This window comes from Lasiosphaeria miniovina (genome assembly GCF_030549165.1).
Source record: "Lasiosphaeria miniovina strain SMH2392-1A chromosome Unknown B0T26scaffold_1, whole genome shotgun sequence".
Lineage (NCBI taxonomy): Eukaryota > Fungi > Ascomycota > Sordariomycetes > Sordariales > Lasiosphaeriaceae > Lasiosphaeria > Lasiosphaeria miniovina.
In genome coordinates, this window is record NW_026848220.1 from 1,206,258 (window position 1) to 1,228,649 (window position 22,392).

At 56.6% G+C, this 22,392-nt stretch overlaps 6 protein-coding genes and 1 non-coding gene across 7 annotated transcripts; 4 read left to right on the forward strand and 3 right to left on the reverse strand.

Annotated features, from left to right (window-relative positions):
* The first annotated feature begins 695 nt into the window (after nucleotides 1–695).
* Nucleotides 696–4,761, forward strand: B0T26DRAFT_8944 (ATPase, P type cation/copper-transporter). The gene has a single exon (XM_060448140.1). The coding sequence runs from the start codon at nucleotides 791–793 to the stop codon at nucleotides 4,574–4,576; it is 3,786 nt and encodes a 1,261-aa protein (XP_060302139.1). The 5' UTR covers nucleotides 696–790; the 3' UTR covers nucleotides 4,577–4,761.
* A 752-nt stretch (nucleotides 4,762–5,513) lies between these two features.
* B0T26DRAFT_633208 (C3HC zinc finger-like-domain-containing protein) lies at nucleotides 5,514–7,354 on the forward strand (the record flags this gene model as incomplete). The annotated part of the gene is made up of 2 exons (XM_060436519.1): nucleotides 5,514–6,279; nucleotides 6,342–7,354. The coding sequence occupies 2 exons, from the start codon at nucleotides 5,514–5,516 to the stop codon at nucleotides 7,352–7,354; spliced, it is 1,779 nt and encodes a 592-aa protein (XP_060302140.1).
* Nucleotides 7,355–7,706: 352 nt separating this feature from the next.
* On the reverse strand, nucleotides 7,707–7,833 carry B0T26DRAFT_t32. The gene has a single exon. It is a non-coding gene; the product is annotated as a tRNA-Pro (tRNA).
* Nucleotides 7,834–9,135: 1,302 nt separating this feature from the next.
* Nucleotides 9,136–10,107, reverse strand: B0T26DRAFT_669686 (Metallo-dependent phosphatase-like protein; the record flags this gene model as incomplete). The annotated part of the gene is made up of 2 exons (XM_060439090.1): nucleotides 9,136–9,666; nucleotides 9,763–10,107. 2 exons carry the CDS (start codon nucleotides 10,105–10,107, stop codon nucleotides 9,136–9,138), a joined length of 876 nt encoding a protein of 291 aa, XP_060302141.1.
* Nucleotides 10,108–10,911: 804 nt separating this feature from the next.
* Nucleotides 10,912–15,686, reverse strand: B0T26DRAFT_9036 (Non-repetitive/WGA-negative nucleoporin C-terminal-domain-containing protein). The gene is made up of 4 exons (XM_060448146.1): nucleotides 15,092–15,686; nucleotides 14,951–15,020; nucleotides 11,514–14,882; nucleotides 10,912–11,445 (listed from the first exon to the last, which is right to left on the reverse strand). Exons 1-4 carry the CDS (start codon nucleotides 15,416–15,418, stop codon nucleotides 11,051–11,053), a joined length of 4,161 nt encoding a protein of 1,386 aa, XP_060302142.1. The 5' UTR covers nucleotides 15,419–15,686; the 3' UTR covers nucleotides 10,912–11,050.
* A 1,203-nt stretch (nucleotides 15,687–16,889) lies between these two features.
* On the forward strand, nucleotides 16,890–18,932 carry B0T26DRAFT_632055 (AFG1-like ATPase-domain-containing protein; the record flags this gene model as incomplete). The annotated part of the gene is made up of 2 exons (XM_060436413.1): nucleotides 16,890–17,958; nucleotides 17,995–18,932. 2 exons carry the CDS (start codon nucleotides 16,890–16,892, stop codon nucleotides 18,930–18,932), a joined length of 2,007 nt encoding a protein of 668 aa, XP_060302143.1.
* A 1,178-nt stretch (nucleotides 18,933–20,110) lies between these two features.
* Nucleotides 20,111–22,379, forward strand: B0T26DRAFT_9086 (glycosyl transferase family 90-domain-containing protein). The gene is made up of 4 exons (XM_060448149.1): nucleotides 20,111–20,204; nucleotides 20,263–20,607; nucleotides 20,733–20,786; nucleotides 20,904–22,379. Exons 2-4 carry the CDS (start codon nucleotides 20,272–20,274, stop codon nucleotides 21,960–21,962), a joined length of 1,449 nt encoding a protein of 482 aa, XP_060302144.1. The 5' UTR covers nucleotides 20,111–20,204; nucleotides 20,263–20,271; the 3' UTR covers nucleotides 21,963–22,379.
* The last annotated feature ends 13 nt before the right edge of the window (nucleotides 22,380–22,392 follow it).

The window sequence follows — 22,392 nt, forward strand, 5'->3', positions numbered from 1 at the left end:
TGGGCATGACTACCTACCTACCCACTCATAGGAAAGCGGTAATGGGTGGTCTACCTTATGCCCTGCGCAGGCGGGCTGCAGGCGGGCAAGAGCAGGGCGAGCAGGGCTTTGTCCGGGCCTTGTGACTAAATGGAAGGGCCCTGCGCGGTGAGTGAATTGTGCGTGAATCAGAGCCAGATGATTAATCGAGAACAGAACAAGTTGAATTCTTCCATGGTTGACGTCGAGGCTGTTCTTCTTCCGACCAACTCTTACATGACAAACAATCTCCCATTTCCTTTTCTTCAACTCTGCAACTGCCTATTAACTGTTCCCCGTTCATGTTCATTCACGACGGTTTAGTCGATGCCTTCAATCCCAAATACGCACCTACAAACAGACCGACTAGTTTCGAGACGCGGAACGGCTAGACTAGGAAAAACATCTTGTTTGGGCCTCTCTACACACAGCCACGCCACTCACTGTTTTGTCTTGTCTCCGTGTCCGCGATACCGGGATTCAGCCTATATCAACATCGCTTTCGCTTCGCTTCCCCGCCCCGCAGCTCGCACTTCCCTCTACCGGCTGCTGTTTAATATAGCAAATCAAGCAGTGTGTTAGCGGTGGTCGTGTCGTGTCTTCGCCGAATCAAGTCGGCTGGCTGGCTGGCTGCGAGCAGCCGTTGGTCGAGCTCGGAATCACGAAAACTGCGTTGAGCACACAGCAGCGTCTCTGCACGCCGTCCTAACCGGGGCTGGAAAGGGGGCTTGCCTGCTTGCCTGCTTGCCAGGACAGGACGGGAGCGCAATCTATGCTACACACCATGGCGCCCTCCAGCGCCCTTCCGCCGTCTTCTGCACCGCCCGAGACGGCCACTACCTCGTTCCTCCTTGCCAATTTGCATTGTCCCACCTGCGTTTCTACTATAAAGGAGGCCCTGCACTCGTCATGTCGAGGCCATATCAGATGGGTTTCGCCAAACGTTGTCACTTCCGTGGTGACTGTAGAACACGACCCCGCCGCCTCGCTCAAGGAGATGCACAAGGCCCTAGAAGAAAGCGGGTTTGAAGTATGTGGTGTGACTACGACATCCGCCGCCGACATGTCAGGTCTTGAGCTCGAGGACGCCGATATACCTGCGAGCCAGAGCCCCGCCGAGGGCAGCGGCAGCGGCAGCGGTACCGGCCATACTGCCGGTCGCTCGCCGTCGGCTTTCGCAAGGTGGATGGCGTCTCCGAAACGGGGTCCCAAGTCCCAGCCCTCAAAGTCCCAGAAAGCTCAGCTTCATCTCCTAAACTGCCAGCAGTGTCGCAGCAGCACACGTGGCCCCGAGCTGGACGAGAAGCAGCTCCACGAAATCACGTCACACTTATCTGGTCTAACGTTGGACAAGTCCACCAAGTCGGAGCCGCCGACCACATTGTCATCCAAGTCCTTCGTCATCATCGGGAATGATGAGCCGAGCCTCTCGGAACAGCAACCTCTATGGAGGGCCACGCTAGCCATCGGAGGGATGACGTGTGCCGCGTGTGTGAACATCATCACCAGCGAACTCAGCAAACGCGACTTCATCTCCAACGTCGTCGTCAACCTAGTCAACAACAGCGCGGCCGTCAACTTGACGAACAAGCAAAAGGCCGACGACCTGGTCGAGGCGATCGAAAATCTCGGGTATGAGGCGACCCTCGACACCGTGGTCGACCTCAACCAGCGCAAACCCAAACCGCAAGAAAACTCCGACACGTGGCGAGCGACATTGGCCATTGGGGGTATGACGTGTGCAGCCTGCGCAAACAACATCACCAAGGAGATGAAGAAGAGGGACTGGGTCAGAGACATCACGGTCAACCTCCTCTCCAACAGTGCCACAATAGAGTTTCAGGGCGAGACTAACGCGGAAAAGCTGGTCGAGGCCATTGAGGACTTGGGGTATGACGGGGCGATCGACACCGTCGTCAGCATCACCCAGGAGGCGCAGGAGGCGCAGGAGGTGCATGAGCGGACGGTGGAGATCAGGGTGGACGGGCTCTACTGCGAGCACTGCCCGTCACGCGTAGCAAACAGCCTCGCCGGGTTCCGGCAGCAGCTGGCCGTCATCACGGAGCCCACTCGTCAGCGTCCTATTGTCAAGGTCTCGTACGTACCAGAGGCTCCCGCTTTCACCATCCGCCAGATACTGGCCGCCATCGAGGCGAGCGACCCGGAGTTCAAGGCGTCCATATTCTACCCGCCAACGCTCGAGCAGCGGTCCAAGCTCATCCAGCGCAAGCATCAGAAGCAGGTCCTCTGGCGCACCGTCTTCACCGGGCTCGTCTGCATCCCGAGCTTTGTCATTGGGATTCTGTTCATGAGCCTGCTCCCCGACAGCGAATCCAAGATGTACATGATGATGCCGTGGACGTCGGGCATCAGCCGGGCGCAGATGGCACTGTTCATCATGGCCACGCCCGTCTACTTCTTCGCCGCCGACCTCTTCCACGTGCGCGCGTTCAAGGAGATCAGGACCCTGTGGAGGCGCGGCAGTAGGGTACCGTTCTTCCAGCGGTTCTACCGCTTCGGCAGCATGAACACGCTCATGTCGCTCGGCACCACTGTTGCCTACATCTCGTCGGTGAGCCAGCTGATCGCAGCGGCGGTGGAGCAGCCCTCGACGATCAGCGACACGAACTTCTACTTCGACTCTGTCGTGTTTTTGACCTTCTTCCTGCTGCTAGGAAGGTTGATTGAGAGCTACAGCAAGTCGAGGACCGGCGACGCCGTAGAGATGCTCGGCAAACTCCGCCCCACTACGGCGATTCTCGTAGACGGGTACGGGTCCGGGAAGGAGGAGGACGTCGTAGTCCAGGCCGACTTGCTCGATTTCGGCGACGTCGTGCGCGTCCAGCATGGCGCCTCGCCGCCGTCAGATGGCACGGTCGTCCAGGGCGAGAGTAACTTTGACGAATCCAGCCTGACGGGCGAGTCTCGCCTGGTGAAGAAGGCGCCTGGCGACGAGGTGTTCTCGGGAACGGTCAACAAGGACGCCTCTCTCTTGGTGCGCATCACCGGCACGGCTGGCCAGTCGCTGCTGGACAAAATCGTGAGCGTCGTCCGCGAGGGCCAGACCAAGCGAGCGCCCATGGAGCACGTTGCTGACCTCTTGACAACGTATTTTGTTCCCGTCGTTACGCTCATCGCGATTTTAACATGGATCATCTGGCTATCCATGGGCTTGAGCGGGCGGATCCCAGGCCATTTCCTGTTCACTACCTCTGGCGGCTGGGTAGCCTTTTCCCTGCAGTTTGCGATTGCCGTCTTCGTCGTGGCGTGTCCTTGTGGCCTTGCTCTCGCGGCACCCACGGCCATCTTCGTGGGTGGCGGAATTGCAGCGAAACATGGCATTCTAGCCAAGGGCGGAGGCGAGGCCTTCGAAAAGGCGAGCCGGATCGACTGCGTTGTCTTCGACAAGACCGGGACGCTGACAGTGGGAGGGGAGCCCAGCATCACAAATTCGGAGACGTACCGAAGCGACGACGGCCAAGAGAAAGATGCTGGGACAGTGTGGGAAACCGTCCTAGCGGTGCTCAGGGCAGTAGAGGAAAACAGCAGCCACCCAGTTGCCAAGGCGATCGTGGCATTTTGCACAAGGGAAATGTCTTCAAGAGTTCAGATCGAGAACGTACAGGAAATCCCAGGCAAAGGGCTCAAAGGGACCTACAAAGGAGCCACTCCAGAGGAATCTTTTGAGCTCGCCGTCGGCAATGAAGCGTTTATGGACGACGTCTCGGCCGCTATTCCGCCACAGTCAAGCATCGGAACGTGGAAGCACGAGGCAAAGTCTGTGGCACTCGTGGCGACTCGGCCTGTTCACGGCCCTCGCTCCGCTGACTGGGGAGTTGTTGCTGCACTCGCGATCTCCGACCCCATCAGGCCAGAGGCGCCGCCGATCATCCAAGCGCTCCAGGCCAGAGGCACCCGGGTGTGGATGCTTTCGGGCGACAACCCCGTCACGGCGGCCGCCGTAGCAAAGCAGCTCGGCATCTCGTCGGACCAAGTCATCGCCGGCGTGTTGCCGACGGAGAAGGCGGCCAAGATCAAGTACCTGCAGTCGACGCTCAAGGCGCGCACCGGCGCCAAGACCGAGTCGAGCACGCGCCGCGCCTTCGTGGCCATGGTCGGCGACGGCATCAACGACAGCCCGGCGCTAGCGACGGCCGACGTAGGCGTGGCGATCGGCTCCGGCTCCGACGTGGCCATCAGCAGCGCCGATTTTGTTCTTGTCAAGAGCGACCTACGCGCCGTGGTCACGCTGCTCGACCTCTCTGCCACCGTGTTCCGCCGCATCAAGTTCAACTTTGGCTGGGCGCTCGTCTACAACTGCCTCGCCGTCCCCGTGGCCGCCGGTGCGTTCTATCCCATCACCAGCAACGGCAACCACGTGCGGCTCGACCCCGTGTGGGCCAGTCTCGCCATGGCCCTCAGCAGCATCAGCGTCGTGCTGAGCTCGCTAGCGCTGCGGACCCGTCTGCTGGGGTTCCGGGAGAGGCGCATCGCGGTTCCCGGCAGCAATGTGTCGGGACCCGTAGCGACAGCCGAGACGGTTGTTGTCAAATCTTAGGCTAACTGAGCGAGAATGGACTGAGATGTTGTGGAGGCTCACAGACTATTCTTTGCAGGAAATTTTGGAGTCTATAATGGTTGCTGTCGTTTCGTGTAGATACCCCTATTCTATAATCTCGGGCTCTTTCGTTTTAGCTGTCAGGTAGCAATCAAATTAACTAGGTCTAGAAATCTGTAGCTAGTCACACATTTGAAGTTAGATAGGTACCTACTACCTCGAGTGATCAAAATGACCAGTATCCTGACCCAAGTGAGAGGGAGATTTGTTAAGCCACTGCTGTCAAGTGTTCAATCACACCATTATTTCTTAACAGTGAAACGGCGGGTGTAAGCCGTGGAGAAAAGAAATGAGCATCAGGTTACTTCCTTTACCCCCCAACATGGCATAAAATCCAGGGTTCTTGCCCCGAGATTGTCCCCGGGGTTTTGTTGTCATTTGTTTCTCGTCCGATTTTATTTGAAGCCATCGCCATCTCTTGATGGGATTTGAGTAGGGCATTCTTTCTCTGTTGGCACATCAGTTGGCGCCGATCAGACCCCACATTTCCCGCTAGGCTAAGTCCAATACAGCTAGTAGCTGCATCCCTGCCTGGGAGAGAGCTCCAGCGTCTGTTCACTGCTGCAGGAACGAGAACCTTCAGAAGTCTCCAGAGCGGTCTTAAGTTCCAGGCTAGCATTAAAATTAGCGAATACATGCAATACAAAACACCTGCGGCCACAGAATACATGCCGATCCTCGGGAACGCGTTTGTCGCCTCGACAATCCCTTAGACAAAGAGACGATTAACAGCTCGGAACCAGGCAGGCGACTGGGGTGGTGGGTTTCATGGTTGTCGGGCGCGACGCGGCACCCACACTGTCTGTAATTTGCTAAAGTGCAGCTGCGGCACCTGGGAAAAGAAGGCGCCTACCCACACCCATCTCGAGCCGCAATAATGAATGCCACAGTCAAGCGCAAGTTCAATGCCCTGCTTCAAGGGATCGGCAACCGGCCACCCTCCTCGTCGTCCAACACCGCAGCGCTAGACACCACTGCATCTGCGACGCCCGTAGATGGCATGCTAGAATCGTCTCTCGCCTCGTCCTCCACGTCGCCTTCGAGAATGGCCAGCCACGACGCCCTCGAGTTTCTCTCCAAGAAACGCCGCATCGGCGCCGGGCCCGGCTCGACATCGCCTTTTGCGAAATACGACGGGCAAGCAGCAGGAGCAAGTATAGGAGCAATCACAGGAGCAGGGCTGCCCGGTCGGGGCGCCACCACCACCATCTCGAACATCACCCTGAGGAAATGGATGCCGGCGTCGGCCGGGAGCGGCAGCAGCCCTGTGTCTGCAGGAGCAGCAGCAAGCCCGGGGGGAAAAGATAAGGCGGCGCCACTAAAATACTGCCCTGGCGACCGTGAGCAGCTCTTGCGCCGGCTGGCAACCTTCCAAGAGCTGACCGACTGGACGCCCAAGCCCGACCGAGTCAATGAGGTCGAGTGGGCCAAGCGCGGCTGGGCCTGCCAAGGCAAGGAGCGCGTCCAGTGCACGCTCTGCAGCCGGGACCTCGTCGTTAAGCTGAACCGCAAGGAGGTAGACGGCAAGCAAATACCGGTGCTGATCGCCTCCGAGATCGCCGAGTCGGTTGTCGACAAGTACGCCGAGCTCATTGTCGAGGCCCACGAGGAGGACTGCCTGTGGCGTAGGAAGGGATGCGACGGTAAGCTTGTTTCTTTGCTCGCCGGCCTTTTTGTAGCATGGTGGCTAACATAATACTCGCAGACTCTCTTCTCCGGATCCCTTTGCCAAACGCAAAGGTGGCCCTCAAAGACCTGCGCCTGCGGTACGACGAGCTCTGCGCGCGCAAGGCCTTCCTCCCCTATGAATTCAACCTCCGGTTGCCAAAGGACCTCGACGTCGACACCATCCTCTCGTACCTCCCGCCTCACTTCTTCACCGAACCACCGCCGCCGGACGGCAACACGCCGTTAGACTCGCCTCCAACAGCAGCGGATAGCAACAGCAGCCCAACGACACCGACGCTGACGCTACCGCGGGCGCCTATCAACCGCGCGGCGGTGGCGCTCGCCGTCTTAGGATGGCAGGGGCTCTCGAACCCGCGCATCGGGCCGGTCCCGAACAGCGCGTCATGCCACACGTGCCTCCGACGGCTAGGGATGTGGATGTTCAAGAGCAAGGAGGTGGAGCCGGAGACGCAGCAGATCCTGGTGCCGGCGCCGATGGACCACCTGGACCCGCTGCGGGAGCATCGCTTCTTCTGCCCGTGGAAGACGGGCGGAGCGCAGCGCAACCCGGGCGCCAAGCCGCTGGGCCCCGGCGAGGAGGACAAGGCGGCCTGGGAGGTGCTGGTGCAGATGCTGCGCAACGAGGCGTTTATCCGCCAGCGCACGAGCGTGGCCCACAGCAGGAGCAAGAGCTCGGTGCCCCCGCAGACCACGCCCATCATCCCCCGGAGCACGGCGTCGGCGATTGCCGCGGCCATGAAGACGCCCGAGCGGCGGCCCACCACGGCGGATGGCCGTCGCCGTCCCGGCCAGACTATCCACACTCCGCAGGGTGCGGCGGCTACTCCCGGAGCGGAGCTGCATGAGGACGACGAGGACGGCGAGGACGATGATGACGAGGAATCTCGCAAGAAGAAGGACCAAGCCATGATGTCGCGCCTGCGCCGCGTCAAGAGCCTCTTTAATACCAAGGCCGGCAAGCTGAAGCGCTTGGGTGGCGGTAGCAGCCGGCCGGGCACGTCACATTCGACAGTGGGTGGCGGAGGGTAGGTAGGGAGATGTCTTCTGCTCCCTTGGAAACGGCGGGAAGAGTATGGAAACAATTAGATCAACATTGCATACGAGTTATGTCGGCTTGGTCCGAGAAAACCGGAGTAGCGCTGCTTTGGCTTGATTCATATATAGGACTGTAGCGTTTGGGCCATGTGGTTTTTTTCTTCTCTTTTGCTTATTTTGTCCGCCTTATCTTGTTCGCTGTATGTGTAGCCGTACTCTGTTTGGTTGACAGATTTGCAATTGGCTGCTGGTCTGAAACTAGGAATCTTATCGGGCATTTATTTCACCGAAACATCAACAACAAAAGATAACAAAAAGCAAGCAAAGAGCAAAAAGAATGACGATGGGGGCTGTCCGGGGATTGAACCCGGGACCTCTCGCATGAGTGTTTATGTTTGTGTGTCTAAAACATGATAACACACGCTCAGAAACAGAAACCCAAAGCGAGAATCATACCGCTAGACTAACAGCATTTACACTTGTCCTCTGAATTTATCCTGGGAAAGGATATTCTTCAGCTTGGTGGATGTTGAGTGTGCAAGGTAAGCATGTCTATTAAGTAACTTCACTCGGCGGGTGTGGAATACAGTAGGCGTGTTCAAGGTTGTGCCAAGAAAGAGAAGCCCCTTTGGGGGGCCTCCATGCTGTGGTGGATTTCGGTGTGGATGTGGTGTGGCCAGTCCACCGCTTGTTACTTTACTTTACTTGATCGCTCTGCCCCTGAGCTGGCTGGATTTCCATCTCCAGTTATCTTCTCTTTGTTCACGGCTTCAGAATTCAGTAAGGGTAAGAAGTCAGACGGACGACATCCTCTGTTGTTTTACCAAGGCCTTACTTGATACCCTGCACATTCCTAGGACCCTCCAGTTTCTATCTGTCTTCTCGTGTTACCCTTTGAGTTTACCTCGTACGCCTTTCGCCTCCCTACCGCCTCGCGGCGAGACCCTCAATGGATATTTTAGGACTCGCCCCTGACGAGCCATGGCTGCTGGGCTCTCCGACTGTAAATCACGATTCACCCTCCTATAGTTGGCTATTGATAAGACCATGTCATTGCCATTTACACTTTAATGCATATATAGAATAGCGGTCAGGCGGATTTTGCTATGACTGCGTGTTTCCAGCAATTGACCTGTCTTAAAATAAACAAATGCGATACCTTGAGACGCGAGATCCATCGTGACATCTTCCCGCTGCGGTTTAACGAAGGAGAAATATATGGCCCAGTACTGAGAGGTTCAGAGATGGGCTATTAGTAATGGAAAGATACATCTTGTTACGCCACAGACTCTGACAAACGTTGTGGCCGACGTCTTCCAGGCTCAGGGGGAATAGTCGCAAAGCATGCGCTTGCACCTCTCGGGTGAAATGTCTAGTATCTTCTGTTCACGACTGATGACGATGGTTATCGTTATATAAAACAAAAATAACTTGAGCTTTAAAGATGAATTCCATATTAGATTCAAGTAGCTGATGTTACAATGTTAAACAGGGTACCTAGGCAGTTACCTCACTCATCACCAACCGGCTCAACCGAGCCCTCACATATCCGAACTCCTCAGCAATCATGTAACGACGTCAACCATACCGGGGCCGCAATGGATCTCGAATCGTCAGCCGACCTTGCGATAGTCAAATACACAGACGCTTACGGCCTTACCTTACCGTCCCTCGCCAAGTAGATAGGTAAAGTCTCAGGAACACCTTCAAACCAGCAGACCCCATCCCATGGAAGAAAGTAACCTCTCCTCGCACCACACCCTCCATCCAGGGGATCAAACCACCACCCTCACAGCGCTCCTCAGCTCATCATCCCTCAGCCCGCCGACCATGGCCGCGTTAACCAGCAGAGTCGTTGCCTCGCGCGCTTGCCTCCGTCCAAAACCAAAACCGCAAAACACCCACCACGCGGCAACAGCCGCAACAACAGTACACACAAGATTCCCAACCCCGCCACGCGCGAGCACAGTACGCTCGTAAGCAGCCTGCAGCGCATCAAAGCACAGCGCCTCCGTGCCGGCGCCGGCATGGACGTGGCCGAAGACGTGCAGGCGCGACCGCACGCGCCAGAGCAGGGCCAGCAGGTGCGCGCAGCCGAGGTGCACGAGGTCGAGGTGTGCGCGCGGCGGGGCGTGCGTTACGAGAATGTCGATGTCAGTATCAGTATCGATGCCCGTCCACACTTCTTCGCCGTCGGTGCGCGCGTGCTGGAACGCCCAGCTATCGCCATTACGCGGCGAGCCCGGGCTGCCGTGGACGCGCAGGCGGCGGCCGTTGCGGGCGCACACGACGGTAGCGGCGGCGTCCTAGAGGTAGACGATGTCGGCCCAGTCGAGGGCGCGGCGCTGGCGGGCTGCTTCTGCCTTATCGGCGTGGCGGCGGTAGGTGTCGTCGAGGAGGACGTCGTGGTTGCCTCCGACGACGATCTTGACGGGGTGCGGCTGGGCGGCGAGCCAGCGCAGCGCAGCCTGCAGCTCGGCGAACGAGCCCGACTGCGTGAGGTCGCCGGCGTGCACGAGGATGTCACCGGCGGGCAGCGCGGGCTGCGTGTTGTGCGTGTCCGAGATGCAGACCACCGACACGGGGTCGGCCGGCGGCGGCGGCGGGCCGGAAATCAGTGTTGTCTTCTGCCACGTGTACAGCTTGCGCGCGAGGAACACGCACGGCTCCAGGACGAACTGCTCCCAGGCGCCGGGCGGCCGCCGGTGGGGGAGCGCGTCCAGGGCTCCTCCCCGTCCTCGGGCCATGACGGCGCCTCCTGCGATGGGGATGTACCTAGCAGCTGCCGCGTTTACACGACTCTACTTGTAGACAATCATCAGGTGTAGGTTTGTGGTATAGCCATCGGATTTCAAGACCTCAAAGTTAATAAACGGGCGTTGTTAAGTACGAAATCAGAGCCTAGAGGGTTGGGCTAGGCAAAAACGAAGCCAGCTGGATCTGGCTACCACAGCCCATCTGACTCTTCACCGCCGCACCCGCTTGATCCTCTCCGCGTATGGTGCCTACGGCAGTTGTTGGTAATCATGAAAAGGGCAATTGTGCGTTTTGAGATGCGTTATATCCCTCGTTAAGGGGAGATACGGCTATCAACAGCGTACAATGAGCAAAACCATCCCAGCCAAATTTCCTTCATGTTTCCTTTTCCCTCCATGTCCATCAAGGAAAACAAGGTCAAATCAAGGGGGAAAAAAGCGAAGACAGTCGGCCGCCCTCGGGGACATGTTGCACCACTTGACCGCAGAAAGGGAAAGAGAAAAGGCAAAATAGTCTCAACAAAAGAAAAAGAACGAAAAATGTGTCCTGTTTGCTTTTGGCGTCACGGCGCTTGGCCTGCCGAGGTCAGTTCCTCAAAGCCCACGTACACACACTGCCTGCCTATGGGTGTGCTTTCAGATGTGTTCGCCCCATAACTACCTTTGTCTGCTTGGCAGCCAGCCAAAACGACGACGCGCAAATTACTTATACACCAGTGTAATGCCATGCCATGCACACGCGCCTGATCTAAACCGATAGAAAAACAAAAGAGAAAAAAACTACCGTCCCAGAAGTAGAAACATGACAAGAAACAAGCCACCTTAACAAGCTACCTTGCCCGCTTTGCATGCCCTTTGTTTCTCATGCAGCATTGCTTGGTCCTCTCGTTAACCTTTGCCACCTCACTTCACCCCGACTGGAACCAATGCCGCCTCAAGCTCCAAAAAGCTCCGAAGCCCCTGGAAAAAGCTCCGTAGACGGTTCAAAAATCCCCCGAGTCCTAGCCAGCGCCCGCCGATTCAAAGCAGAAAACCCTGAGAGGCGGTTCTCGGCACCAGGCGGCGCAGCCTTGTTGGCTTCGGTTGTCAGCCTGTCGATTTCAGAGGCCACCGTCTTCTCGGCACAGTCGCGCGTGCTTCGGTACCAGTTCTCGAGCTGTGACTTTTCTAAGAAGCTGCCTAGTCTGCTGTCTTCCCACTTCATCGACTCGAGCAGCTTGTTGCGGAAGCTTTCGTCCATCTTCTTGAAGCGGCCGTCGAGCGACTCGGTAAACACGCCGAGCGCCTCCGACGGCTTGACGTACGGGTCGAAAGTCACATCCGAATGCACTGCCCGACACAAAAGAAATTAGCATGCTTCTCAAAGTCGCGACTCATATTCTCAGAACAAGACTTACTCTCTTCCTCAACCTTGAACATTGTGTGATATGCAGCCGTCTCGCCAACAATCTTAAGCTGCATGTGGTCGCCCTTCTGGTTGGTCTCGTTGACTTGCTTCCAGTCATCACGGAGGTAACATCTCCGCCAAATCAGGCGCTCCGCGTTGCTGCGGTCCTTGCCCTTCAGCCCGTGCTGGGCAACCTTCAGAGCCAGGAAAAACTGGTCGCCAATAAGTTTCCAGTGGTCGGGATGCAAGTACGCCAAGGTGAGCAGGTCAATCAGAGTAGGCGGCTGTAGCGCCTCATGCTTAAGGAGCCGCGACATGCCGTCTTCAAAGATTTGAAGGAGCGCCTTCTGCTTCTTAGGGATTAGACCGGCGTGTTCTTTCATGGCTAGCTCTAGCTCGGCCGACTCGTCAACGGCCTCTTCGATTGATGGCAGTATCTGGCTGTAAAGGGCGTCTTGGATCTTGATGAGGTCCAATTCTTTGTCGATTTTCGACAGGCTGGCGCTAGTCTTGGCTTCGTTGTCCGAACTGCCGCTTCTATTCGCAGACTGCTCCCCCTCTTCGGCTAGTAGTGCAAGCTTCCCGAGGCTCAGCTCGATCTTCTTGCTCCAAACTTGTTGCTCGCGGGAGAGCCCGAGCTCAAGCAAGGTCGACGCGGCGTGATCAATGTCATTTTCCCTCTGAACGTCATTGATCCAAGAGATCTTGGCCAGCTCCGGTTTGGTTCGGAGGAACTTCGTAGCGTAGCCGTTGTGGTCGTAAGGGAAGTCCAACACAGCCTGGATGCCGCTGTGTTCGAGCAAAACTGTGTAGGCACGGAAAGCGAACTTCTCCTGATACTTGTCAAAGAGTTCGCCCATCCGCTTCTTCTTCCTCTCTAAAAGCGCAACCAGAGCATCCTTGTCCTTGCTAACTGCTATTTCGACAGCCAAGACGTCCTGCTCAAGCGACAAGATTTGCTGCACTACAACTTCTGCCAATGAGTCGAATGCCGTATACTCAATGGCGAGCTGGATTGCTTCCTCCCATAGGCCATAATCCTTGAGCCTCAATATCTTGTCGTAAACGTCGGTCACATAATTTTGCTCGTACGTCTTGGCCAGCTCCTGGGCCTGCGGGTCGTCACTCTTGGAAGCCCAGGAAGAGAACTCTATCAGCGCCGTGAAATATTGGCTCGTAAGGGAGGGTAGCGTCTGCTGAATGTTATCCAGGAGACCCTGGTCCACAACGGGCTGGTCAGGATTTTGGGCCGAGTATGTGTCGAGCCACTGGTAGCAGAATTCCACAAGACGCTTGAGGTTGTTAGTTATAAAGTGGGTTGCTGTCCAGGGTTCTGGGATGGCGTTGCCTCCCGCGGCCTCCTTGGCATTGACGCCGTAGAGCGGCCCGTTTCGGGTGCGGTATTGATGTGCCTCTAGGAGACCGCCGTTGTTTACCGTGACAGCCTCCCACAGTAGCCGGTTGATGCCCGCTTCGTCTGCGAGACGCTCCGTCCAAGCGTACTTGATAATCTGATATCCCCAGGCAACAAAAATGTCGAGCCTCCACACGTCGTTGATAAACCAGTGCCTAACAGCGTCCACCTCGCCAATGGCCGGGTTAGGCTCCGTTTTTTGGTGTTCGTTGATGTAGACGGCCGTCTCCGAGATTAGATTTTTCTTGTCTCCCTTTGCCCGCTCCGCAAGGAATTGCTCGTGTTTCTGCCAGATCCAGGTGCCCACGGCCATCTTTTCCGCATTGTAAAGAAGCAACCACCTCGTACGCGTGTCCAAATCGACCTTGGACATGTTGAGGTACGTTATCAGAGCATCGAGATAGGCGCTCCTCGTCTTCATGTTGATCTCGAGAGAAGCTGGCAGGTTTGCAATGAGAGACGTCTTGGAGCTCACAATTTCGTGGCTCAACTCAATCGCTGCATTTCCAATCTCCTGGCTTGAGAAAGCCAGTTCCCTCTTGCCCTGGAAAACCAACGGGTTATCCTCTTTGATCCCAAAGAAGACGGCTTGCTCTAGTTTGCTCTTCGCAGTGACTTGTGGGGGCAAGTCGCTAGCAAACCGATCAATGTCCGCGACCGCAACCCGGAGAGTGCCAATGCCTTGCAACAAGAGGACAGCGGCTGGGTTCTTCGTCTTGAACCGTTGTACTCGTAGCTCGTCGTGCGCTTGGCCGTTACCAATAGGCTCCTCGGTACCAGACCCGACAATTTGTAGCGTGTCGTCGTCGCGGAAATCGACCACATCCTCATATGTTGCAGGTATTATGTGGCTGTCTTCCTGCAGTTGCGAGTCGGGAGAGTCCGGTGGTGAGGCCATGGAGGCAACAACCACAGCTCGATCGAATACGACAAAAGCAACAAGTGCCGGCCGCGGGAGGTATATGCGAGGTTTTGCTGGGGCTAATGATCTCAAGGGACTTGTGTATGACGTGAATGGCCTCACCATCCCGATCCTGATACCCTCAGGGGATATAACAACCTCAACCAGCGAGTATCTAGACTTGCGCTTGCCCGGAAACGAGACGAGAAGTAGCAGGTGTTGCAAGGAATCCTCATCATTTGATAGGGCCTCGCTGAGACGGCTTATTTGCACGTACTTCTTTTCCAAGCCACGGGGCACGAATGTGAAGTCAACCACCTCTAAGGAGTCCTCAAGCAAGTCGGCAGTTGCAGGGTCTGCTTCCTGGACTGCCTCAACCAGTTGATCCCGAATGTCGATATCGATCAGGGGTTCGTGGTGGCCTCCGCGGTGAATTTTCCAAGAGTGTAATTTTCCCTTGACTGTAGCTGCAACTATGACCCGCTCGCCGATAGTTTTGCCGTAGCTTGCTCGAACGGCGGCGATTTCTCCTCGAATGGCAGAAGAGCTCAGGGCGTGGCGGATGCTGCCGAAGAACCCTCCGCCACCGCTACTCAGGCCGTTGCGCAGGAACTGAACCGATATTCCAGGCCTTCCGTGGCTATCTCTAACATTCATGTACGCTAACCGTCCACTGCTGAAGACGAGAATGAATCCTGCCGATTCGGCATTGACGATCTGAGTGACGTGCTCTCCAGAGAACATGCCCGATATCGAGTCCTCGACTCCGGTCCGTTGTTGGCGGATAAAGTCTAGAGTGGCGGCACTAGATATGGATTCCCAGTACGCGATCTTGCCGCTGACAGGCATTATGACAACGAGGCCTGGTTCTTCTGAAGAAGCCGAGGGCGCAACAAGCGATGCAAGGGGAAGTGGATCGGAGGCATATTTTGAAGGGTACGGTAGGGTGAATGTGAAAGTTTCGGGCGAAGGAGCTATCGAGGTATATGGCCAAACGAAGGCGTGGGTGTGGGTAAGACTCAAGGCATAGCCACTCGACGAATAGACAGTGCCGTGTTGTCGATCTGTACAGGCGTTAGCAACCATGATCTCGGGGATAGTTTAGTCGAGAGCCACCAGGGACCAGACTTACTTTGCGCGTCTGCACGGAGCCTATCAGGCAGCGCTGGCAGTTTGCTCACGGTGAAAGCATTATTCGTCGTCTGCGATGCACGGTTAGCGATGGAATTGTCTCTCGTCATTGGGGTGGATGGCGGAACAGGGACAAACTAACCAGCACAACGCTTCCGTCTCCCTTGCTAGTTCTCTCGCTGGGCTTCGGCTTTTTCGACCGAACGCTGAGCTCCTTGCGCGGGACAATGGCGGCCACGTTTTCGATTCCATCGCGCTTTATCCCAAGGACGTCTATCTTGTCGGATTTAACCTCGAACATTTCGGGCGGCGCATCAGGGTTGACAAAGGTTGTCTCGCTTAGAGGGACTCGCTGGCGCTTGGCCTTGGGTTGCTGGACAGAAGCATCGGAACTGAGAGGGCGTTGTCGTCGGCGATTGCTCCTTGTGCCCTTGGCAGGGCCGCCTTCCTGAAGCGCGGGCGAGAACATTTTTCTGCGTTGTTAATTGCGGCCTCTGCTGCTCTAGCAGGCGATGCGAGGCAGGAACGTCTCGCCGGTCGGGTTTGAGAGCGCGATGACGAGCGACGATGCGGTGATCGAGTCTCAAATCATCGCACGATCGAAATCGATGAAATGGTGGTCGAAAGGGGGTTCGGTCGAGATGCGAGGGCGGCGTCGAATTGAGCGCGGCGGGTCTGCTCAACAGGCCTTCTCAAAGTGGGCGGAAGCAGAGCGACGAAGCATTCAACGATTGGTCTTGTTGACTTTTGGGCAAAAAGTCTAAGGGCGCTACTGGCCAGTGCCCGCAGCTTTGCTACGATGACCGGGACCACGCATTCAATTTGTCTCCACGCTAGCTCCCGACTGGGTAGCCCCGCACGGCCACGAGGCAGGGCCAAGACAACACTGCTGAACGCTAAATACTAACACCTCAATTCTGACGCTCAAAGCGACCCCAAAAGCAGATAGAAAGCCGCCTATGGAAGTTGCATTGAAGCTCAACGTTCAATAAAAGGCGCTTTGGAGGTGCATTCTGGACCGAATGTATTAGGGGGTGTTTCTATTAATTGCCTCTTCCTTGAATACTGATACTGGGAGTGATAATCCGGGCCTCGCATTGAACAAACAATGCCTAATAGGGTTTAGACACGATGCCTTTTCGCCGCCTCTCAGGTGAACCCTGAGCTTTCACCGCAGCTTGTTTTCCGCACCGTGGTGCCACCCTGCGCCCTGGAAATCATTGGGCACTCACCGCCCAACCTACCGCAATTCGTTGTAAGTAAGCCAATCCGAGCGTCCAAAGCAACCTGTCTGTCAGTTCCATGCCTCAGAAGGAAGAGCCTAGCCAGCAGGTAAATAAATGCTCTCTAAATTTATCACAAGACGCGAGTGTTCTCTTGAACGCGACTAAGCTATTTGCCACCTCCATAAGGTCCGCCCGGAGATCGGTAGGCTCGAGACCTTTCTGCTCACCTTGGTTCTCACCTAAGTGCCTTACCTACCCGGTATGGGGCACGGGCAGCCACAACGCTTGGCCAGCCAGAATGGCGGGCAGTGGTGACATCAGCGCGGCCCCTGGAGCCGCCCATACACACGCACTTGTGAGCCTGGAAAAAGACGAATATATCCGTAAAACTTCCATCAACCTGAGCGATCCCATTTCAAGGTTTTCGGTTTAGGTTTGGATAGGCGTTCTCAGTCAATTTTGGTTCGCTATTCAGATCTGTTGGTTAAAATCCCACATAAACCTGTTTTCGACACTGGAGAGGCCAGAGTCACAGCATGTTTTGAGCTTGGGGGCGGGCCCTCATACTTTCCTCTCATCTTTCTGCACAACAGGGGGCGCGACAGCTCAGTATATGCTTATTTCCGTATTTCGAGCTCTTTCTCGCGGCACAGGGAGGCGCAAGTCGCCGTCAGGTAAATTGAGGCTGCGAGCGCGCGAGCGGCGTGCGTGGTCATGCGGCGCCATGTCGTGCCCTCGGTCACCTCGGTCACCATCACCGACCCCCTGGTCAAGTATAACGCGCTCATCGCGACGGGCGTGTGTAGCCCGGACACGTCCCAATACCGCCTGGCACACCACCTGCAGAAGCTCTATCTACGCCTGAAGGACTACATTCCGGCCCAGGAGCACCGAGCACGGCTTCAGCAGATTGCCCGCGCCGTCGACGCTGCAGATGATGGTGGCGGTAGCGGTGGCGGTGGTCGGGATGAGCTTGCCACGAAGAAGCACCCCATCCGGCGAAACCCTCTCTTCGCGCGCTTCTTTGAGAAGGCCGGGTCTGAAGCGAGCGACAGCCTCGCGCTGACGAGGATCTTGACGAGCCAGCAGGCCGCTCTGCACATTGACAGCCCCAAGGGGCTTTTCCTCTCCGGGGAGGTTGGGACGGGGAAGTCGATGCTCTTAGACCTCCTCGCCGAGGGACTGCCTACGCGCCGCAAGAAGAGATGGCATTTCAATACGTTTATGCTCCACGCCTTCTCCCGGCTGGAGCAGTTCAGAAAGTCCCGTCCCCAGCTCGCCCCGGGCGACCAGCAGTACTCGATACTGTGGATGGCGAAAGAGATGGTCGAGCAGTCTCCCATACTCTTTCTCGACGAGTTTCAACTCCCTGACCGAGCTGCGAGCAAGATCATGAGCAATCTGTTCATTACATTCTTCCAGCTTGGCGGCGTTCTCATTGTGTCGTCCAACAGGATGCCCGAAGAGCTCGAAAAGGCAACTGGCTCCTCTTACTCTCCACCCGCTACGGGGGGGTTGGTCGAGAAGGTCCTAGGCCTTGGAAAGCGCCGGTTTGGCGGTGAATTATTTGGCCAGTCGAGCGACTTTGCCGCCTTCTTGGATGTCCTGAAAGCCCGGTGTGATTTCTGGCACATCGAGGGCACGAAAGACTGGAGACGGAGGGAGGTGTCGGATAGCCAGCTGCGCGGGTCAGGAGACTTGGGAATTCCAATGGATAGCGGCTTGATGGATTCAGAGACCTTCTCTCAACCGACCTACGGGCAATTGTCACAAGGAATGGTAGGTCCTGGAGTGACACCAGAGTGCCGTGACGAGCCAGGCCACACACAGGCCACCAGTCACCGAACGCCAGCCATGTTTTTCGTCCCATCCGAGGGCGACGAGCGGTGGACGTCAGCCTTACGATACGGAGATGAATCCCTGAATCCTTTATCTGCCGTCTGGGAGCCGTCTAACCTGGTCGTTTATGGCCGCCAGGTTATTGTCCCGCGACAGCACGACGGCTTCGCATATTGGAATTTCACGGAACTCGTGAGCTCCTTCGGGCCAGCTGACTACATCACGCTAGCTTCGAACTACCATACGTTTATTATTGACCAGGTTCCGATCCTGACTCTGTCCATGAAGAACGAAGCGCGGAGATTCATCACCCTGCTGGACGCTCTCTACGAGTCGCGATGCAAACTGGTCATTAGGGCGGGCGCGGGCCCTGACGATCTATTCTTTCCAGAAATGAGAAAGAAGCCTCTGTCGTCCAGCGGGAGCCAGACGGCAGCCGCGCGAGGGGACGATGGCGGTGACGCGATGTATGCGGAAACAATCGCCGAGGTCTTTCAGGACCAGGTTTCACCTTTCCGCCCCAACATATCCACGTATGCCGACTCTTCCAAGGCCAAGTACGACCCCGACCAGGACTCTGATTTCGGGCTGGAGACGGAGCGGAAGGTCGACTTCGGCCAGACTGGGGCATTCACGGGAGAGGACGAGCGGTTCGCGTATAAACGAGCGACGAGCCGGCTGTGGCAGCTTTGCAGCTGGCAATGGCATTCGAGAGAGGGCGACTGGTGGAAGCCTCTCCCAGGCGATGCTAGGCACTGGGAAGGCTCCGAGGCGTCCAGGCCGGTGTCTCCAAGCCCATCAAGGGCTTCCCAAAGTGAAATCGTTTTGGGGCCGTCGACGGAGCTCACAGAGCCGGCGGGTTTGGAGAGGTTCGGGATTGCTCATTACAAAAAAGGCGAAAAAAAAACTTTCAACTGAGAGATAGATACCCTGAAGAAGATGGCCAAGAAGAGGCTAGGTGAGGGGAGTTGGCTATTAGGCAGGGTTGTGGTGAATGGGACGGTAGCAGGGGAAGGCGTACATACGGAGCAGGCGGGCAGTCGGATCGCTTGTGAGATGTGCCGGGCGATTTACCTACCTACCTACCTACTCATGCCCACCTCATCTAGCAATACAACCTTGGCTACGTACCATGTGCTACCGAGGGAACAGACAACGGATCGCCCTCATTCGTCCCTTTTGTGCCTGCATGAGATCGGAGAAGAGAGGGGGGCCGTTTGGTGGATGTAAGACGATTGGTGGCCTAACTGTGGGGAAGACGGCCCTTGTTCCTCCCCCACAATACAATGGACTGACTCCAAGACGGACGGCCTCTGCATCTCCTCATTTCCCTACTCGTTCACTCCACCACTCGGCTCCGACCAGACGGGCAAGCAACGAGCACAGCGGGCGGGCGCCGCTAGGCAAGACCTGCTGCCGACCGAGAGATTATGGAGGCGACCCAATGCTAGAATCTCAAGATGGAACCAAGCACTTCGAACATAAGGTCCATAGTCGTCGTGCATGACATTTTTGTTCCAAGAGAGCACATAAACGAAATGCAAGACAAGCAGCGGGTTTCATCAGCACCTCGAATCGTCGCTGGCCAGCAGTAGACAGAAGAGATATACAATTGCCGGTTTTGCCGGGATCTCCAAAAGACGTACTCCCTTCCTTTTCTCCCCCGGCCGGCCCCTCTTTTAACCACGTCCTCTCCATGTCCAGTGTACATGCCAGCAAAAAATGGTGCTTCACACGCTTATACTACCTAGAATGTACACACACCTGCCTCCGGAGCCACTCCCGCCGGGAAACTCGACGCAACCTGACAGACCCCTCGCTCACCTTCGCTTACACGCCCTCCCCAAGCAGCCCCAATTGCGCAGTAATATGAGGAAGTGAGGGTATGTCTGGTGGGCAGGTAGGTACTGTACATGCAGATATACTTGGCTCTTTGGCAGGCAAGTGACGCCAGGCTGGGTAAGTAGGCAAGGTATGTAGCATAGGTTTCCATGGCATAGAGACCTTGCCTTCTAGATAGTTGGCCTTTTTACTGTGTACTTGTACATACATACCTACCTACCAACGTACTCATCACCAGTTCTACTCTATCTCGCGGTATCCTACTTTCCATCCTTCTTGACCGCCCAAAGTCGACGTGGATGCACTTGTAAATGCATCCCCGCCCTCCTTCGGGTCTGCCCTGGAAGAAGACGACGACGACGACGACGACGACGACGACGACACCGCCGCCGCCGTCATGGGCGAGAGACGACTTATGCTGAAAGCGCGCCAGCGCCGGCAGATTCGGCAGCTGACGCTCTTGCTCGGATCGTGCCTGGCGCTGTTCTGCCTAGTATTTGTGTGGAGGACGCCGTCGGACGACGACTACGGCGATATCAACAGGCCGCCGTCAATGCGAATCTCGCCCTACGCCCCGAGACCCGCGCTCCCTTCGGAAGCGCTTGAGAACCTGTCGCTAGGCGAGGGGGAATGCGAGGCCACGTTCCCCGGGCTCACCAAGGAGATTGACGATGCCGTTGCCCAGGGCCCGTTCAAAGTGAAGCAGACGGGTGACCTAGGGCCGCTGCAAGGTCGGATAAAAGACGGAAAGGTGTGTCTTTCCGGAAAGCCAACTCCAAGTCCGTACTCGGCCACAGGTCCTGTCGCTTCGTTCATTTCAGTAGCAGCCGCATTTGAAAAAGAAAACACGCTAATAAACGCACGCAATAAACACAGATATATATAATCCACGCACAACGGAAGGCAGATCTCTCCAAGGAGATGGTTAACGTAAGTGCAGCTCCTACCCCTTTTCCACTGCCCTCTCCCGGAGACCAAATATCCCGTCAGATATATTTGCATGCACAAGAAAACAAGACTAGAGCCTCTCTCACACCGCAAATCTAGTCCCGAAGTGCTGCGCTGCACCAACTGCACCGCGCCTTGGTCACGTCGCCGACGCCCCTGCCCGACACCGTCTTCACGCTCAACTTCCAGGACCAACCGTTCGGCACGGCGTGGACGTACAGCCGGCCAGCGTTGTTGCCGCACGCACCAACGGACCCCAACTCGCGGACGTTCCTGATGCCGCACTTTTCGTTTTGGGCGTGGAAGCTGCCGTTTGTCGGGTCCATGGGACGAGGGGCGAAAGCAATCACGGCCCTGGAACGCGAGTACGAAGGGGCCGGGCGGTGGAATCACAAGATCCCCAAGGCCATATGGCGCGGGACGACGTGGTTCAACAGCATACACAGTCCACGGCTGCGGCAACATCTGGTGGCGGCGGCCAAGGGCCAAGCGTGGGCCGACGTGCAGCCTCTCCAGTGGAAAGGGGACAACGCGAGCAACGCGCTGCCCATCGAGGAGTTCTGCAGGTACAAGTACGTCCTGCATACCGAGGGTGTGTCGTACAGCGGGCGATTTCAGTTCGTCCAGATGTGCGCGAGCGTCGTCATCACGCCGCCCATGCATTGGATGCAGCACACGACGCACCTCGTCCGGCCCCTCTTCTCGAGCAGCCTGGACCTTTCCACGAGCGGTAGGTCCAAGAAGGCCAAGGGGAGCGGCCGTTGGGATGCGAGGAAGAGCAAGTCCCATGCCAAGACGGCTCGCGGTGGACCCGCTGCCCCTGCTGCTTCTTCCTGGGAGCCTTCGGAGCGGATCCGTAAGGCCTGGCCCGTGCAATACAGCCCGGAAGAGGCCAACATCGTATTTGTGGCACCGGACTGGTCTGACCTTGGGGACACGATCGCCTGGCTCGAGGCGAACCCCCGCATTGCCGAGGGCATCGGCAGGCGCCAGCGTGATCTTTTCGTCGGCGGAGGCTACTTCAGTCAGGCGGCCGAGGCCTGCTACTGGCGAGCCCTCGTGCGAGGCTGGGCCAAGATGGCCAGAATAGACGGCGAGGGCTGGGAAGACACCGAGGACACGTCGTTCGAGGCGTTCACTCTAACCAACGGGGACTGATGATAGAATGACAGAAAACCCTCCGCATTTAGGGGTTGTTTTGCATGTTTTAATATCCACGACCACATGAAAGAGCCGAGAATATTTCTGTCCGGCTAGAGCAGTATCGGTGTATTCTGGAATGGCCGCGAGGCAGCGAGGCGGGCGCTTTCCGCTGGATTCATACCACAAGCTCTGCCCATGTCCAGTGCGCAATGCGCAATGCGGCACCAGGTTCTAGTTATCCTCTGAGTAAATCTCGAGAAATGGTGTAACTTCAGCTTGAGCCATGTGATGACTAGATTCGGGAAAAGTCCTGATATGTTGGTAGTTGTCCGGTCTGAATGAATGGGTATACTGTTGCCTATTAGAATGCGCTTTTCTTTTCTCTGTTCCCTCCCCACCAAAAAGCTGGGCACGACAGCTTTAACAAGATATTCAAGGCGTTTGC